Source organism: Convolutriloba macropyga, chromosome 4 (assembly GCF_964194025.1).
Source record: "Convolutriloba macropyga chromosome 4, txConMacr16.3, whole genome shotgun sequence".
Taxonomy (NCBI): domain Eukaryota; kingdom Metazoa; phylum Xenacoelomorpha; order Acoela; family Convolutidae; genus Convolutriloba; species Convolutriloba macropyga.
In genome coordinates this window covers 50,848,709-50,869,290 of record NC_134471.1, presented here as the reverse complement: position 1 = coordinate 50,869,290, position 20,582 = coordinate 50,848,709, and the positions used below count along the sequence as shown (strand labels likewise).

The 20,582-nt window shown below is 36.5% G+C and overlaps 1 protein-coding gene across 1 annotated transcript in view; it reads left to right on the top strand.

Moving 5' to 3' along the window:
• LOC142338491 (uncharacterized) overlaps positions 1-20,582 on the top strand; it is a 50,645-nt gene that overhangs the window by 18,770 nt on the left and 11,293 nt on the right. Inside the window, exons 4-6 of the mRNA XM_075388270.1 lie at positions 17,597-17,626; positions 17,957-18,073; positions 18,274-18,327. Of these exons, the coding sequence (XP_075244385.1) occupies positions 17,597-17,626; positions 17,957-18,073; positions 18,274-18,327 (201 nt within the window). The remainder of the gene's footprint in view (positions 1-17,596; positions 17,627-17,956; positions 18,074-18,273; positions 18,328-20,582) is intronic.

Below are 20,582 nucleotides of genomic sequence, written 5' to 3'. Positions count from 1 at the left end.
AGCAATTGTTTTAGCTTCCCAGTGAAATGAAACATGCTTTGGATTCAGAAACTATTTTTCATATGCGGCAAGATTAGTCAAGATCTCGCCAAATTGCACATAAACTTCTTCTAGACAGATCTGGATGAGATCATGTCAAGGTCATACCAAGGTGTTTTAAGAAATTGATGTTTGCCTATCAACATCTTGGGAAGAAGTTTAAAGTTTAGCAGGAGTTATCAGGTTTTGCATGACATCGCAAAGTGTATCACTTTTTGTTTCACTGGGTTCTCATAATTAGTGTACAAAATTGTTAATGATATACAAGTAGTAATATATAGCTGTATTGGGATGGGGGAGATTATCCTGCCATGAGGATAATAGGGTATAGAATGCATGAGGATAATATGGAGTTGTATATCCCATGAGGATAAGAAGTTTATCCTGAGTACAGTGAGAGATATTTGTACTTTTTAGCAACTTGTTTGCATTTGGATCCTAAAATTGATCTTAACATTGTGCTCAAACTACGTCCCTGTGAGGGCATAATTGTTATTGATAATTTATGACTGGACAAATATTTTAAATCTTTCAAAATTCTGAGATTACACGCTATTCTCCACGACGCTGCTGGTTTTGTTCATGAGTTTAGCGAAAAAGGACCGGGTTGCTCATACGTTTTACCTTGTCCAAACAAAAACGAGTATCTTGGTCACGTGACCGGCCTTGCATTTTGTCTTTACGAGAAAACTTTCAAAGGACGATTGTTCAGTATGTTGGAATGCTAAAATCACGAGCGGTTGTTCTCGACTTTGAAGGTTTGCGGAATAAATCTGGCTTCATAGTTAAAGAACTTGCTATTGCTACTGAGAATTTTATCGACATCTTTTCCTTTCTACCTCCCAATTCATACAGAACGCTCTCTTCAAGTGATCAAAAGACTTACCAGTGGGTTTCTAAGTTTTTGCACGGTCTTCTGTGGGAAACGGGAGAATATCCGTACTGCTAATTGCAACAAATCATAGACAGCATTATTCTTTGATTTCCATTAGTGGTATTTTACGCCAAGGGCAAAGAGAAAACAAGTACTCTCACGGAACTACTTCAGAAAAACGTAATAAATTTAGAGACATTGTCTTGTCCAAAAGTTGAACATTTGAAGTTTCATCGAGAAACTCCTACTTGCACTGAGTTGCCCAAAAAGACAGAAGAGCAGCCATTGCGCGAGGAAGAAAGCCCTGTTGTTCTATCACCGGTTGATGAATGAATCGACGTCCAGAGTAGACAAATCCGTCACTGCTTCAAGTGAGTTTATCTCCAAGTTTGACATTTACAGTTGCATAGCGCCCGACAATCAATTGACTGTAACACTAGTCAAGGAGGAAAGAATTGACTCTCGTGGACAAACAATTCTGAGAAAACAGCAGATTGTGTGTGGTGGCGCTGAAATAGAAGCTTTAAGGAAATATCTTTCTCTCGTGGAGTACTTTCAATTGTATCATGTCTATACAAGAGAAAATTAAAAGACTGAAAATAACCCCTTTACCTATGCCCACGCGTGCAGTTCCAATTCTGATGTCTCTGGACGATGAGAGTCTTCCCAAAGAAATCAAGCAGCGGGTGAAAGAAAGCGATGTAGAGTCCATTGTTTACAGAGATAAAGTAGACTCAATAAATGCAAACTATACAATCACTTACAGAAATTATGACAAAGACTATGAAAATATGTGTTGTATGAAATATATATTGCTGAACAATTTTGTAATAAATTTGCAATTCATTTTTCACAAATAAGTTTTTAAAATGAGTCAAACGGAAGATCAGTTAGATTCGGTCGGAAGCAAAACTGACTTGGTTTTTGACGCCGGGCACCAAAAAAGATAGTCTTGGAGGTTTTGTAATTCAAGATTACCTCGATCAGAAGTGGTATAGTTTACACAAATTTTTATAATAATGTTTCTCATAACTGTTTCTCTGATCAAATTAGTGTTTTTCAAACTTGATTGCAAAGAATCAACATTTTGGTTTTCTTTACTCTCGTGCACAGTTGGGTACGCTCTTCCGAATCCCAAGTTATGAAAAAAATAATTTCAGCGTCTGACAGGTTGTTCATAGCTGTTTGCGGGCCATCTTGTTGCGGAAAAACTGAGCTGATTTTCAAAATGTTACTACATGGCACATTTTCCCCGAGTTTCAAAAAAACTTTTATTTTTATCAGCATGATCAGCCAAAATTTCAGTCATTAGAGAAGAAAATGAACATAGAATTCAAACAGTTTTCAGGTTTTGAACTCGTTTCAGAGTTAGAAAACTGTCTGTTTGTTTTTGACGATTCACGTGAAGAAATTTTTAACGAAAAAGAGTTTAGCAACTGCGTGGTGACATAGAAACATTAGTGTAATATATGTTAAACACAACTTGTTTCTACAGAGCAAATGGTCTAGAACAATTGATTTGAGTACAACACATAATTTTGTTCAAATCACCACGAGACACACAGCAAATTATTTTTATTGGTCGACAACTGAATAACACACAATTTTTGAGGGAAAGTTATGAGCTAGCAATCAGGAAGCAGTTTGGTCATTTGTTAATCGACTTAGATCCAAAAACATCCGACGTCCTACGTTATTGTTCAAATACTGTTCCTCCGGGTCCATCAATTTTCTAAAGTTATTAACTTCAACTTAACTGATGAGAGAGAAAGAACTATGTATGCTGCGGCAGATGCTAGATACATCGGACTTAAACGTAGGAAAAATAATTAAGGCAGCTCCAAACAAGTTCATTAAATTCCTTTGCGAGTGCTTACTCAATTTTGTCAATCGAAACGTTCCAGTTAATAAAACCAAATTAGAAGGTTACGAGAAATCAATCAAAACACTATTATCTAATCAAACAAGTTCGAAACTAGGGAGGAAACTTTTAGCCAAAGAAACAGAGTTGTTGAGAATTGTTGGATTTTCTTGCTATCGATACTTGACAAAAGAATAATGCATAGGGAAGAATTCATTTTATTTCCAAAACGAATGTTTTTGTCACATCAACCCGTAAAAAATAAAAATTTGGAAAACCCTAATTATGAACAGAAGGCAACTCAACTGCCACTTTTTCAAGAAATCAGTCTGAAAAACCACAAAAAGAAGAAAAGCCTGTTGAAAATATGAGCAGTGTTTACGAAAACAAGGAGGCTACTAAGGTAGAAATATCAGAACCAGTCAGCGAAGACAGAGAGATAGAACCAATATTAAAGAAACAAAAAATTTCTCAGTTTGAGTCTATAATATCTGAGCTTGAACCAATGAAGAAAAACAAAATTAAGCGATTTGAAATCCTACTTAAACACATTATGCAATCTGACGTCATTTCCATTGGAGGAAACGATGTACTTCATATCAGTTAAGAACCACTGGGCGTTAAAGTTTCTATTTTTTGTATAATTTACAGCTAACCAATAAAGATTGACATCAGAAAGTACTCAAAAATTTTGACTGCTCTCGATACATCACCACATTTAGTTGCAAAGAGTTATGACAAACAAATCTTGGAAAACTTGTTGGAAAGTGAACAAGAATTCTACACAAGCTGAGAAAAACCCCGCAGTAGTTGATCCAAATCAATCCCAACAAGCGATTACGGAGAAACAAGTGACCAAACGACAGACGCAAAAGAGACCAGTCAAAAGAAATTGTCTTTCTTCTCCTGAATTAAAACGTTTGGAACAGTTTTATTTGAAAGGACCAGCTTCCTATGGAAGCACAAAACGCTTACATACTCAGAGCAAGCTGCCATTAGGCAAATTGCAGTCCTATTTGGAGACAAAACCGTATTTCACAAAGTACCGTTCAATTCGATTCAAATTTCCCAGGCTTAAAGTTTTTGTAAAAGAAATAAATGAATTTGGTCATTGGATTTGGCGCACGTTGACAAACTAGCGAAATATAACCGTAACATAAAATATCTCTTGGTAGCAGTTGACAGTCTGTCAATATATTTACGTGTGGAATCCTTGAAAACAAAGTATGCGACGGAAACAGCTGAAGCATTCCAAAAGATGATCAAAAATAAGCAGCCTGAAAAAGTGTGGGTTGACGATGGCAAAGACTTTCTTGGAGCTTTCAAACAATTGTGAAACAAACGTGGAACTCATTTATACAGTACTTTCAGCGGAAAAAAATCGGCGTTTGCAGAGAGGAACAATAGGTCACTAAAAGGGATAATTCATCGGTACCTCGAAGAAAAGTGGACATATTCCTACATTGACCAATTAGACCAATTTTTGAAAACAATTAATTCAAGAGTGAATCGGGTAACCAAACTTGCCCCAAATAAAGTTATAAAAAAGGATGTACCGCGGTTAGTGTCATTGACCGCGCAAACAAGCACAACTCAGAAGCCCAAGTTTTACGTTGGGGATTTTATGAGAATATATAAAAAGGACAAAGCTTTCCGGAAAAGTCACAAGCAATCATTTACAGACGAAGTTTTTGAAATAACTTTTGAAATAACGGGAGTACCTACATTAAGCCCCCCCAGCGTACTCTTTAGTTAACGCTGTCAATGAACCAATTCAAGGAAAACTTCATTAACCAGAATTACAACTTGTCAGGCTCCCTCCCGTTGAAAATGTCCAATAACCAGTTTGAAGACGAGTTTACAGTTCACGTTGTTTCATCCGCTTCAATGGAAACATTTGATTCAAACACACTTGCATCATTTCGGAATTTTTTTAATGAAGAAATTCAACTTTCAGGTGATTGGCGAGTGGCGCTAAGTGAAATCATATTCCCAACAAAAGAGAAAATATTGTGAACGGAAATCTGACTGTGTACAACGTAAAAGACTATGAAAATTCCCAAAAGATGTCATCTGGAGCCAATTTTATTTCTAGACCATATAGCGGGCAAAAACTAGTTTTTATGCCAGGAACATTTGATTCGGTGGCGCAACCTCTTGCCACAGTTAAGCGCACAGTTGGATTGCCCCATTTTTCTTTCAGAGAAATTAAGAGCTCTGGAAAATACGAAATTTTGGTAGGGAAATATGAGGGAATTACAATTCCCAGTCAAGATATCCCCAGCATCATTGGCTTTGAAGGTATTCCTGACGGTAATGAAATTCATATTGGGTACAAAATGAGTCCAAATGGAAACAGGCTTATGAAAATTGATGATGCAAAAGCATATTATGGTGAATTTCTAGCCGATATTTGTGCTGGAAAGCATCTTATTTTCATCTATACAAACAGAATTATAGAGTCATTGATTTGAAACAACCTCTGAAAAACAGTGGCGTATATGAGCTTGAACCAACTCATCGAATCGTTTTTACAAATTCAGACTACAAGATACTTTTGACCAACACAATTCAATCAATTTCAATTGAAATGCGGACGGAAACAGGACAATTAGTTCCGTTTTTGGGAATTAGAAAAGTTATTCTAACAATACAATTCAAAAAAATTCTTCCATTAAAATGGATTCTTATTATGCTAATCAAGCGACGTCTTTGCCTCATTTCTCTGGACATTATCGGCAAAGAGGCAGTTGTTTTGGCGTCTTAGCTGCAGGAATTGGACGTGTTGCACTGCCCCTAGCACGTCGCTTCATTTTGCTAAACGTATCGGGAAAGAGCTCCTGAAACAAAGTGTACCAGAGATTCTGGATGTAGTGGGCAACAAAAACCTCCTAGACAAGCAATTAAGAACACAATTTCAAAAACTGTTAAAAAACAGACTGGAGGCTCTCGACGAATTATTTCACGTCGGAGGAAATCAATACGAGGCAAGCCAATGAATGTAGGGGAGAAACGCAGAAAGACCATTTCCACGCATAGAGCACCAAAAAGAAGGCGGTCGGATTTTTTGCTAAAGTGAATGATGATCGCTAATTTGTTACCATCAGAAGCAACTCACAGCTCATTGGATTTATTTGAAAAACCCCCACTACTGGTGACTTTTGATGGTAGTTTCTGTCGAAAATTGGGTCCAATCTACAGCCCAAATGGACCCATGTTAGAATTTGAAGTCGCTGGTGACAGAAACAACTTTATCGATTTACAAGAAATTTTTCTCGAAGTTAAATGTAATATTGTCCAGTCTTCTGAATTTGATTTGAAATGTGACGCTACAGCCGCCGCTGACATTACAAAATTAGATTCTCCCTACTTTTGCAATAATGTGTTACCTTCACTATTCTCTGATTGTACAGAGATTGCACTGAAAATTTCAAACGCTAACGGAATTTATGCTCACAAAATTTTTATTGAGACCGACTTTTCACATAATAAAGATGCAAAAAATACATGGCTGGCCTGTCAGGGCTACTCTTATGGGGAAAACCCGGGAAAGCTATCAACTGCAGAAGTGAACAGAAGAAAACTTTTGGTGAGACAATCAGCTGAATGCACATTCTATGGCAAAATTGCTGTAAACTTTTTGACTTGCGACAGACATCTGCTAAGTGGTGTGACACTTCGAATTGCATTCAGACGCTCAATTAATGATTTTGTTATAATGTCTGATGATGCTGCGAAACAACACAAAGTAAAAATGATCGAAGCTAATTTGTATGTGCGGAAGATGACCCTTAATGACACTGTTGTGTCAGTCATTGAAATAACATTATTGAGTAGTCCCGCCTCCTATCCTTACCTTGAAACCCTCACAAAAACGTTTCTACCTTCAACGGGTCTACACGGTTGGAAACAAGAAGATATATTTGCGAGAGAACCAATCCGCCGACTGGTGATCTGCTTAAATACAAATGAAGCTCTTCTGGGTAACAACCGCCAAAATCCATTTCATTTCCGAAAATTCAACCTAGAGCAGATTTATGTATATTGAAAAGGTTTGCCTGTGGCAGATAGTCCAATATCTACAGCTGACGACAAACGTCTTTACTTTAATACAATATCGAATCTAGCTTACATTGATAATGGAAATGGAACAAGTTTGACAGATTACCCAAACTATTTCGTAATGGTTTTTGATTTGACCAGCACCCAACAAGCATCCCATGACTTTATTCACCCTGAACTGACAAACTGTTCAATATCTGTTGAGTTAAAATATTCTGTGGCCTTACCAAACAATATTGAAATTTTCATTATTGGTGAAAAAACTAGTACAATATTTGCTGATAGTGCAAGAAGAGTATCAAAGAATCACATTTTGACAAACTAAAAATAGACGAAGATGATATCAATGATCTAATTCAAAGATGTGCTTTACTCAAGCATAAATTTCTGGGTGTCTTCGCTGCAAATAATTTTCCCCAAAAGTTGAAACCAAACAGTTTCCTAATTGTTAAGGCAGCAACTGCAGAAAATTTTGGTAACAATTGGTTACTATTGTGCCTGAAAGAGGAAGAGGATCAATTTTTCTTTGCTGATCCTCTCGGACAGTCTATTTCGTCATACAAAGATGTCTACCAAAGAATAGTTTCTCTAGAAGAAAAGGCAAAAATTTATCAGTAACTGAAGGATCAGCTAATTCAATTTAAAAACTCAAAACTTTGTGGACTTCTTTGTATTTATATTGCTCATTATATTTTTAATTCACAAAAAATTGTAAAACTGAGTGATGCTCAATTAATTCGCTTTGCTTTTCATATGATGTATTAACCTTTCCTTGATAGCAATGAATTTTTAAAATTTCAAAATTTCAAAATTTCATTTTTTCCTTATACACAAGGCGAACAAAATGTAATCAACTCTTCGGATAGTTTCACTATTAACAAAATCAGTTTGAACTTGTTTCGATGGAGGACGGGCGTTGTAGATAGTCTTTTGAGCATTTACTGGCATCTTTGCACAGGGTTTTGATTCATTTTCACTTGTTTTGCATTGCTGTTTTTCACGTTACTGTGGCAGTCAAAAGTTGGCAGTGGTTTGCGTACTGTCTGTGAGTCAACTTTATCTGCGGAGCTGTTGAATTCAACCGCCAATTTGAGCTTTGTAAAAACGTCTCCATTAGTCTCCAAAGTTGTTGAAGTCGAAAATAAGAATTTGAAGTTTGTGAAAATACAAGGCACAGGAAAATTCTGGTTTCGTTTTAAAGTTTCCTTTTCGAAAGTGGTTGTATCAAGCAAAACGTGATTATGGTTAGTTACTAAACCGCAAAACTCAGAATCAAAATGAGCAGACACTGAATGGGCACAAACATTTGTGTTAGAAGGGGTAGGTTTCTCTTTGACAGTCTGAAACTTGGACTGTTTTTGAAATTGTTTAAATTAATTTGGTGAGCGCTCGTACATCGCCTCAACCATTTTTGTTGCTGGTGTTGGTATTCGAAATTTCTTCTGACTTTCGTGGGAATCGTGGTTTCTTTGCTGGAGGTGGTTTTGTTGATTCCTCCTGGGTGAACTGAGAGCGTATATCAGCTGATTTTTCAATCAAGTTCTCAAATTCTTTAACAGTTATAGAAACTTTCTGCTGAAAATCGTAATCGCTTTCCGCTTTCTTGAACATTTTTAGAAACACATAGGTCCCCGTCCTTTCATACGTTTTCACAGTTGCTCTGATTAAGCGCTTATCAGTTTTCCAAATGTCGAAATAACAATCGCCAAATTCTGTGTCTTTAGTGCAAGTGAAAGGCATGGCGCAACTAAATTTTATCTCTTTCAAATAAAGTTGTGAGCGCTCCAGCTAAATGGCGGCGGCAAGCTGGGATTACACATGTGTCATCAAGCACTCAATTGAGAACAATTGATTGGCAAATACAGTCTCAAGTACGCATACGTCGTACTTGAGTCTGTTCATTACGACTTTTATGGCAGACATGTGGTGCACGAATGTGATCTCTTGAACAATTGCACATGCATAAAGCGCTCATATAAACTAGGAAATTAGGAACAGATGCGACCTCAGATAATAAACTTACATGTTGAACACAGTTTCAAAGTCATATACACTACAAATTAAAAGTACTTGTGACCTCAGATATGAAACTACACATTGAACACAATATATAGCAACAGTTAATTGAAAACAGATGTAACCCTAGATAACAATTTTTGGTACGCTCAAGTTAAAATTGTGAGTTTACGTTGGCTCAAAATGAAAAACAGATGTGACCCCTAGCTTAGATGAAACTATTGCAAAAGTTCTACACAGAAACCCTGAGCTATAATTCGGCGGCATTCATATATGTGTTGAGTCAAATTGCAGTTTGTTTCCAGCAATAAATTCAAATCTGTTTCAATGAATTTTTTCGACACTTAACTTTTAAAACGTCGGTTAAAATTCTCGCAGAGTCCGAGGCTTCTTGGGAAAAAACATTAGTTTATCAGACAGTTTTTGAAAACTTTGTGGTTCTTATTCAACAACAAAAACAAGACGATGTGTTGCACGTTTACCATCGCTGTCTTCTTCCAAAGCTTCTTATAAATGCAATTGCCGCCCTACCCGAGAAAACCCACCCATCCGGAAGCACTATTATTACTTCTGGTGGCCACCTACCTGCAAACATGCTGCCAGCATTTTAAGATTATAATATGGGCACATTACCTGATGAAATAAAACGTATTTTCTACCGGTACGACTGTGACTGCGTACCTTTGTTTGAAAATCAATTCGGAGCTTATCAAGCTTGTGATGATCTTGGCAATTTGTGGGGGATCAACAGTTCACCGTCTTCACCAGACACCGAGACAACACTAGCTAGTCTACCCACAACACCAGCAGTTGACCCAAGTCCAACTGTTACGCCGACACCTAGTCCATCTCTCTTCGCTGGAATTCACAACAACAACAACCCTCCAAACAATTTCAATAACTTTGACGAGAACGTTCTGTCCGGAACAACTTTTCAAACGCCAAAGCGAGAGGTTCTGAGCGGTAGTTTTCAAAAACCCACTTGTTCAGAGACTCCAAACGTTAGCGGAGCACCAAAAAAGCGACGACCAGAAAATTCTTTGATGGACTTATTCGATTAATTTAACTTAATTAAAACTTGAAACTTTACTTTTATCTGAAAACGGTTTGAATTTTGAGATCTGAAGTTGTGCATGTGCGTGTGTTATAGAAATTACGTATTTTATTTTTCTCGAATTTGTAATATAACATTTTTTGAAGACTGTTTTGTCTTTCAATTCAAAACACAGACAAAAATATAATTCCTGTAAGTGATCAAGTTCAAACATGTTCAAATCAAGTTCAAAATTTTCATCCTCCCTTATGACGCAATCACACATATTATTTTCCTAGCAGGATTTCATGTATTACAACCACTATGGAGTGATTAGTTTTTGAGCTGAAATATCCAAGATTAAAACTATCGTATCAATAAAATTTGTTAACATCTGTAGGTTAAACCTTAAGTTTTTTGGAATTAACAATAATTTTATTTTGCAAAATGTGTACGTTTTTTGGCCCAAGAGAACTGATAACATTATGCCAGCAGCTGTAGCAGCGTATGAACCCTGAAACTCATTCATAATTTGGAAAAAATTGTGAAAAAATTGTAATCTCTCACAGAAAAAATCAAAAAAATGTACTTTAAAACCAAAATGATGTCATTAGGCTGAGTTGAAAAAAGTTTAAAGGTCCTCTAGCAGCACCTCCTGGCTTTCGGCTCTCGTTCAACAGGGTAAAAGAAGAAGTTTTGTGAAAAAAATTTTGAAAAAATTGAAAATTTTTTTTGATAGATGACCTCTGACCTTTGACCCCTCAGAAAACACTTGGGATGAAACCGATGGTGCAGAGGTCCTCAGCACACTGTGTCCTACAAAACATCTCATCACGCTCGTCAAATTTAACTTAACCGTTGCGGAGATAATTAGCGCCTAATTAACGGCTAATTAGCGACTAATTAACATAATTGCTGATCAATGAAACAAAAAATTTGGAATTTTTTTTACAAAAATGTCTTTGTGGGAACATGCTGGACGTTTTTGGTTATAAGCATCATGGCCGAAGAATGGCTCCTTCACCGATTTCCAAAACATCTGGTCATCAATGTCACATTATCATCTGGCATTAATTAGCATATGAAGCACCCTAAGGAAAGATGTTAGATCGAGTTTCTTTGCTTTTTTGCACGTTGTGGTCATCAACTTCTCTCATAACACCTGTCATCGAAAAAGGCTTCAGAGAAAAGACACATGTTTCTGTCATGTAATTGTCATTTAATGACATTGATTTATAATGATTGACAGAAACTTTTCTTCTGCTTGTTTTAGAGCAAATTTTTTAGTGCTGTCCTGTTTTTTTGGCCCGGGGAGCAATTTTTCTCATCACACTTGACAGCGTAGGACAACTTTAACACCCGTTATAGATGAGTTCTAAAGTGACACTTTTTTGAAAAAATTTAAATAAAGTAACATGTTTTTCCGCTTTTTTAAATGCATTTTTTGAAGTAATCCACAAACAACAATACTCGGTATGGCCCCTCTGAGGGTTTACTAGCACATCTTTTGAATTCGCAAAGTGTTCTAAGCATTTTTTGCGTTTAATTTTACTAAAATTTCGAAACTATTTTCCCGCCGATTCCAGTCAACCAGAGGCCGCTATTTTGAAATTCCAATTTGGCGCGCTATCTAGTGAATATCCCATTTGTGCCTGAGCTTCAAATTAGGGATAATAAGAAAGCCGGGATAATAGTTTTTAGAAAAGACAAAGTCTTTCGAGGTCCAGCTAAATTTGGAGTTAAAGCAAAATTGTTAGCAAAATTAGCCTATAGAAGTACGTTCAATTTGAATATCAAATTTGCCGGCCTATTTCAGTGCCGTTTTCAAAGCACTGTAAACATGTATTGAGTCGTAACGAATGAAATTGAGTATTACACAGAACTGAATGTTATTGCAGAGTGACGAACATTATTAACCAAACCGTTTATCCAACTTCATTTATTTACTTCTGATAACTGCTTTTGAAATGACTTATTCTTGCCGCTTCTGCCCTTCAACGTTTAGTACACCGGGAAACAAATCGCGACATGAAACACGATTTCATCCCCATGAGTGCGGCTTACCACATTATCAATGTTCAATTAGTGAGTTTTCGACTAGAAAAGTGTCTCCTCTTGAAGAACATATGAGAACAGTTCACTCAAAGTTTACAAATTGTTGTCGTTCTTGTTATCTTGGTTTGAACAATTCTCACCTCTAGGCACAACATATGAGCCCTGTTCACTCGCTTTCCGTTTTTGGAGAAGAGTTCCAGCCTTTACAAATACCCTCCCATTCCGCATTTAATGGTCACCTTCAAACGTTTGTAATCGAAGCTGACAACAATGGAGAAAATTCGTTGGACTTGCAGATCTTTATGCAGTCCAAGCGAGCACAAATAGAAGAACTAATTGAGCAAAAATTAACCTCAGGACCCCAGAGGTCAGTTTTCCGCTGAACTATCACTCTTCAAACCAAAACACGAGGCTGATGAAGACGGCGAAAATTTAGTTATTTTTGCCAATTCACTAATGACTCCAGTAATTGCTGGAGGTATCTCAAACAACGACTTTGCCCTGATGGTGGAAAAAATGCTGGCTGTTCTCTTTACTTGAGATCGGGTGATTCGCTTACATATCAACTTTGCGAAATACAGACCTATTCGGGGATCGTCATTTATAGCTCTTCCTTTTGAGTTATCCACATGCCAAGCTGTTCTAAATATTCAAAACCACAATGACAAAAATTGCTTTGTCTACTGTTATATAGCAGCTGTCTTTAGATGTCTGAAAGAAAATATTGGCATTAAAGTTGACGGTCAAAACGATACTTTGAGAGCGACAAATCCCAAAACCTATAAAGACTTGAAGTCGATTTTCTCAGCGGGCAATTTTCTGATGCCAATGGGTCTTAGGAGTCTCAACATGTTTGAGAAACTTAATTCTGTTCAAATTAACGTGTTTGGTTACCACAAAAAAGATCTATATCCTATACAAATTTCAACAAAAAAGAGTTCAGAGGAATTGGTTATTGATTTACTGCTACTTTACTATTCAGATAAACATCATTATGTTCTTATCAGGGACCTGTGCAAATTTTACTGCTTTCTACGGTCAATGAGGTATCGTAGTTACCCGATTTTAAGCAGAAACTGTTTCTTGTTATGTTATGACGGTGTCACAGCTTTCAATGAACACGTTGAAAGGTGCAAAGATCATTCACCAGCCCTTGTTCGAATGCCCAGCGAAAACAGCAATATCTACAAATTTAACAACTGTTCTGCCCTCTGCCCTCCAGTTACTACTTCTTCACTTAGTGGAAACGTCTCCTCATCATCCACCATAGAGATTCTCGAGCCCAGCGGTTTCGCTCTGACTGTTGTTGAGCATAACAACCCGAAGCCCAAGTATACTCAATTAGATAGCTCCGAAAATTGCATGGAGATTTTTGTGAAAGTACTTCACAAGTTGGCGAATGATATTCACAAGCAGAAACAAAAACATCCGTGTTTTCGTGGAGACAGATCAAAACTTGCAAGAACAGAAAGTGTTGCTTGTTGGATTTGCAAAGATGATTTTGATGAAAATGACGAAAAAGACTACAGTGGCGAATTTCTGGGCTGGGCCCATCCGCAATGCAACCGACTACGAAGAACGTCAAAATTCATTCCCGTAATTGGGCACAACATACAAATTTACGATCTCCACCACATCTGTCTGGCATTGCAGGAATGTGAGCCATCTACAAGAATAAGCGTAATACCAGCAACTGACGAGAAATATGTCTCGATGCAATTAGGTGTTCAAGTGGACACGATGAAAAGGGATGGGCAAACTGTTCCAGTGTATGAGTTCCTAAGGTATGTTGACTCGTACAAGTTTTTCAACGCATCTCTAGAAAAGCTCACCGAAACTTTACCGCAATCTGAATTCGGCATTTTGGAAATAATGTTCAATGAAACCCCTAGTGACTACTTTGACCTGCTCAAGCAAAAAGGTTACTACCCATATTCATACATGTCGAATCGGACAAAGTTCTCGGAAGATAGTTTGCCTCCAATAGAAGCATGGAAAAACTCACTAAATGGCACAACAAATAAGCAAAACGAATGGAATCATGCAAACAGAATGTGGAATTTGCTTGGGTGTAAAAGTATGCAGGATTATCATGATGCCTATCTAAAATTAGATTGTGCTTTATTAGCTTGCTGCTCCGAGTATTGTCGAAAAATTAGTTTCAAAACTTACAAGCTTGATGTTGTACAGTTCTTCACTGCCCCAAACGTGGCGAAAGATGCCCCACTTCGTATCACCAAAGCTGAAGTTCAGTTATTCACTGAACGGGAACATCTGGACATGGTAGAGCCAGCGATACGCGGGTGTGTAACCACTGTTTTCGAAAGTCGACATTTTAAAGCAAACAACCGCTACCTGCCTGGGTTCAACTCCAAGGAAACGTCCACATTTGGGCTAATGGTGGACGCTAATAATTTATATGGTGGAGTTATGCAGGAGGAGATGCTACCCGTTGGTGATTTTTGTTTTGTTTTCAACATCTCAATAACCACTACACCACCCTGATAGCTCTTCAGTCGGGTATTTCTGTGAAGTCGATTTAGAATACCCAAGTGAAATACATGATCAACAGCAGGACTACCCATTGTTACCAGAAAAAAAACTAGTAAAGGACGACTGGCTAAGCGATTATCAGTTAGAGGTTAAACAGCGTTACAATTTACCGCAAAATAAAGTTAACAAACTTCTACAAACTATGTTTGACAAAAGCAAATATGTCCTACACTACAAACTACTGCAATTCTATGTTCGACTTGGGTTGCGTATCAAAAAAGTACACAGATTTCTCAAATTTACACCATGAAAGTGGCTTGAACCGTACAGTACCTTAAACAACGCCATGAGAAAAAAAGCAGCTAACAGATTTCAACAGAACTACTACAAATTGATGAACAACTCGGTATATAGGAAAACAATTGAGTCAAAACGAAGACGACTGAAAGTAGACATAACACGGGATGCCGAAAAAACTGCAAAACTTACATCAAAATTCGAGTTTGACAAATTTGAAGTATTCGGCGAAAACATGGCGCCGATCTGTTCTCGACTCAAAAGTTATTAAATGGACAACACCAACTATTGTCGGGGCGACCATCTTGGATCTTTCAAAACTACGTATGTACGGGTTCCACTATGATGTTATGCGCGCAAATTTTTGGTGCTCACTCTTGTTTTCTGATACCGACAGTCTATTGTATAAAGTTGAGACGATTGACTTCTATGCCGACTTGGCAAAGAAGAAAGAAGTTTGTACAGAATTCGATTTCTCAAACTATCCGGACAATTATACGCTCTACTCCGATATTAACCACAGCAGAGTTCTCAAGTTGAAGGATTAATTCGCTGGTGACTACATCTCTGAATTTATATGCTTGAAGCCTAAAATGTATTCAATAACTTTTAAAAGTAGGTATTAGGTTACATATATACTTTTAATCCCCGAGAACCGATCACTTTTTTTCTTTGCATGTTGAAATAGGAACTCACCCGAGACTCGAGGTTGATCTGCTTTTGTTTTATTCCAGGTTGTAGAAAGCTGTCGGCGAAAGGGGTAACAAAAGCTGCCTAGAAGTTGTTGACACACGAGTTGTACAAGTCTACACTGGTTACGGCAAAACCATATCGAGCAATAAGTAATAGAATAAAGTCCAAAAACCATATTCTAAAAACAGTATCCCAAAACAAAGTGTCCCTCTCAGCGTACGACAATAAACGATACATTCTTGCTGATGGTTTGAGAACACTGCCATTTGGGCATTATTCTATAGGGAACAGTTCACAATCTACAACAGAGTGATACTGATTCATATAGCTGGTTCGATAATGAGAAAGAGGACAGTGAAATAAGTTGGGATTACAAATCAACCTCAGAAGAAAGTTTAAGTAGACTTTTCAATGGTAGAGACAATGACGCTAATGTCGATTGGGATTATCCGACACCTCCCAGCCCCATTTCTCCTCCAGCAAAAAGAATGAGAAAACATTTAAGTGAACACATGAATCAAATGCTCGATATAGTAGAAAACTGGACACCACCCGACCCGGGAATGATTGTTGCTAGAGCTACTACTGAGGAGGAAATTAGTGATTCTGATGTTGCTGATTTTGATAGGAGCAGAAGTTCTGAAGATGATCATTTTCACTTCTCCCTCATTAACTTTGAAGCAAGTGACAGCAGTGATTAAAGTTCATAGCAAAACCCAACGCTTGAGCGTTTTGTTGCTTGCTAAATTAATTCAAACAAACTTGCCTTAGTTTCCACTTCTACGCAATATTGTACGTGATTCTTGGTATAACTTAAAGTTTCAGAGCGTGTTTTCAAAGTGTTCCGCAGTTTGATTTTGTGAGGTAAACTATTGCTTGTACATGAATTTTGGTATAACTTTAAGTTTCAGAACCTGTTTTCAAAGTGCTCCTCAGTTTGGATTTTGTGACGTAATTAATTGTTTCAATATGTTTGGTTTACAGTTGGAAAAACGTTGCAATAAATTGTTGTTTGATCCGTTTTCACATAAAGCAAGAGCTCGGTAAATAATCGTTTCAAATGCAAGTTTGATCACGGCAATTCTTCCTTCTCAATTTACGTGAACAATTCAAATGCAAGTTTAGTTGCGGCAATTCTTCCTTCTCAATTTACATGTATATCAGAAGGGATATACCTTTCCATATTATCCTCATGGGATATACTACTCCATATTATCCTCATGCATTCTATACCCTATTATCCTCATGGCAGGATAACCCCCCCCAAATCCCAATACAGCTATATATTACTACTTATACACATCGTTCATAAAAATAGTTCACTGCTAAATTTAAAACGTAGCATCTCATCAAATAACTTTCATTTGCATAATTTTTTTTAGCGAAAACGATTAACGTCCGAAAAGTTTTTCTTTGTAGTAATGATCATGTCATTTGATAAAGATTCTTGGAGGCCGACTATGATTCGAAATAACAGGGAAATAAAAACAATCACCGTAGTACTAAGCTGCTTGTCAATCATTGCATCTCAGTTATATGTGAATTAAGCGTATTAGTAAAATTTTCATTTCAATAAAAAAAGTGACTTCTGTCCAATAAGTCAAAGTTTTACCGAATCATTTCCGTTTATGCCCTATACATAGGGCAAACCCCCAGATTCTGAACACCCAGTCCTGAATATAACGCAAAAGTCAATTTCAGTACTGAGCAACTCTAATTACAACGTGACCTTACCTCATAATAATAGTTATATTAATTTTTTATTTCGATATTTCTAATAAAAAAAGCGCGCGTGAGCTTGTGAAGTAAAACAAACGCGAATCCACTAATTTTGAGGAGCCGCAAACAGGAAAAAATTCTCAGTTTTAATTTTTAACTACTCATTGAAAACTAAAAATCTTAGATGCAAAAAATGTTTTTTAATCGAGATTAATTTAGTTCAAACGCCTTACACCATTTTTTCAGTTTTGCATAATCTCTTAGATTTTTAAAATAAATTGGAGAGAAGATAAAAAAAAGGAGAACTTTTTTTGCAAGTATCTTTTAGAATTGCCATTTAGCTGAGAGTGCTGCAGAGGCAATTTCGAAGTTTGTCAAGTATATCAGCATAAATAACTTGAGCGGAGGTGAATAAACCTGGAAAAAATTAACAAACTTTCTCTATTTGTTTCAGCGGAAATTCATCCCTCGGCGACGGTTGAAAGTTAGTCAATTACAGTTTTCAAAAGCGATTTTTAGGAATTAGGGTTAAGGGCGTGACTATGCCAATTTACATTAAATGTGATCAATATATAATGAGTAATCTTTTTCATGTTGCGAACCGGAATCATGATTATGATTTTCTAGCTAAACTACTTTTATCTATACTTTTAGATAATTTCAATTCATAACTTAGATAATTTTATCATGAGATTTGAATATTGATCTAATTTTTGCCTTGGATGTAACAACTTGGATTCACACAACTCGTGTTTGAATCCAAGTTTTCATTATAGTTTTATCGTACTGTTTTCACCTGCCATCTTCAATTTAGATCCATGTGAATCTGGAACTCATTCCTGCGAAGGAAACTCTGTGTGTTCTTTTGATGGTGTTCACGCTTACTGCCTCTGTCCACCTGGACTAAATGGACATGGTATACTCTGCACTAGTTAGTATATGTTCAGGTTGTACGACTAACTAATCAACGGACTCTATAAGTTGTATCTTGATGCGCCGTACATTTTTTATGTTATTTTGCTCAATTTTCGGGATGTTTAAAGTAAGCAGAATGAAAATCGTTTTTTCCAATGACTTGTAAATTTTGGCAACAGTTTTGACAGGGAAATTTGTGATCGTTTGTTTATTTAGGTTACCAAAGCATCGGACCAACATCAATGTCTCTGCTCAATGCTACAATTGAACGTAAGTAGTCAGGATAATTCATCAAGTCTTTTTTTTCATAAGAAAAAGTTACATTTCAATAGTTCAAGTCGAAAATTGTGACACTGAGTAGAACAATCGTTGACACTAAATATACGGTCCGATAGCGATAACGTTTATTAATTTATATCTGTTTTCAAAAAAAAAATTTTGAAAAGTTTTGTTAATTTTTCGATAATTTTTTTTGTTTCCAGGTAGGAACTGTTCTAGAGCCAATCTTTTCAATAGTCCGGTTAACTGTCTTTAAAAACATAATGGAAAGTTGTAAGAAAAATGTTAAATTTTGCATAGTTTTCTTTCCCTGTTTTTATACCAGAGACTCAGAAGATGTCACAGGTGGGTCGTAGTATCAAGAGAAGCCCAATGATGGACCATGCTATCTTAATGACTATTCTAAAGTCTAAAGTGGACATAGAAAACTAATAGAAGCTTCTAGGAACTTTTGTTAGAAATGATAATATAAAATAATGTCTAAATCTTAACAATGCTATGGCAATAGGGGAAAGGCAAACAAGTCAGGCAATGGGAACCATCCCCCAAAAAAAGTTGAATTACTGAACAGCCGAGTTTCCGTTCTCGTGAATCAGCCATTTGATTTTTCCAAGGTTGAAAAAATCAGATTGCTGACGCAGCTTTTCCAAGGTTGGATTAGAGCAATGATGTGGTTCAAACTTTACTTACTGGAACCACAAATTTCCCTTAGGAAGATTTCAAGAAAATATCTATTTTGGGCTCGTGATAGGTTCTTTGAAGTGGATGGATTTTTTAAGTCAAATCGGATTTTTTTTGGTAAACAAAATAAAGATAAACAAAAATTACTGCTGAAAACTGACAAGCAAAAGTCACATCTAAATTCTCGGTGAAGATTTTGAAAAGTCCGAGCAGATGACCACAAACTTGAACTTATTTTTTTTTCGTTTATAGGCACTATTTTTAATCTAGCGGGTATTTTAAAGTGAGATACGGCAACATAATGGTTTTAGACTTATGAGATCCTGTACTAATGTAATTTATTGATGTTTTACGATGCACACCAAATACGATGCACACTGAAAAATATAATGCTTTGTCAACCAATTTTGAACGGTCCTATAACTAGTTTTAACCTACGAGGTAACAACGCCAAACACTTTGATTTTTAACAGAGAAGTTACATATCTCTTTTGTCGTACATACGAAAAATTTCGCACAGAATGAACTGTCTTTCAAACTGAATTTGCTTGATAACATGGTAGCAAAAACTCACAATAGGCCATAAAACAATGTAGCCCTCTGGTCATGATTTTTTTTGTAGACCTCTGGTCATGTTTTTTTTGGTTATACACAAAAAAAGTGCCATCATTACGTGGCCAGGTGACCAATGTCCAAAAAAGTGAGTTTACAAACTCGATTTTGTAGGGTTTTTTCACGACCCATGTTTCAAATATACAGTTGTAAGCTTGGGTAGAAACGAGTGGCACTAGGCTAATTCAGTTCAAATTCGCTTCAAAATTGGATTTACGTGCTCTCATATTTCTCAAGGCGTGTTTTTGACGCTAGCGTGAAAAAAGGTGATCATATTTTTAATCACTTGTTTCAATGCCATAAGTCCTTATTTTCCACAATACAAGTAACTTATTTCCACTTCTCAATTTCACACAGTTACAAAATCTAAATAACGAAATGAAAGAAAGCCTAATTGGTTATCAATTTCAAAAATTTCTTTTTCGAGTAGTTGATTCAGAAGACAATTACCCGGAGCAATTCAATTTTTGTGATTACTCAAAACAATGTTCAGAAGAAAAGTTGAGTCTTCAAATTTGGTCTTAATTAATTACTATTAAAATTCGGGCAATGAAGTTTTAGGCTAATTAAATGCTAAAAATTTTGGAATTCGGTCAGCTGAGTACTCGTGGCAAAATTTAAGCCCTTTCCACGATATAAGTAATCTATTGCAACGTTTTCAGCAACTTAAAAATGGGGACACGTTTTCGTCTCTCCATTACTTAAAACGTAAAGTTTATTTAATTTTGCTTTTTTGGACATTGGCCGCGTAATGATTATCTCTGTAATGAGAACGTGTTCTACTTTTGCTCAATTCCATTTGAAGAAAATATGGATTCTGGTTTAACGTCACTCAATTCTAGGTTGATGTTCACAGTTTGTTCCTTTAATCACGGACTATTATTAAGCTTTTGAGAAATGCACTCCCTAAGAATTTCCGTTTGTCAAAGATTGGAGCTATTACAATGAACGCG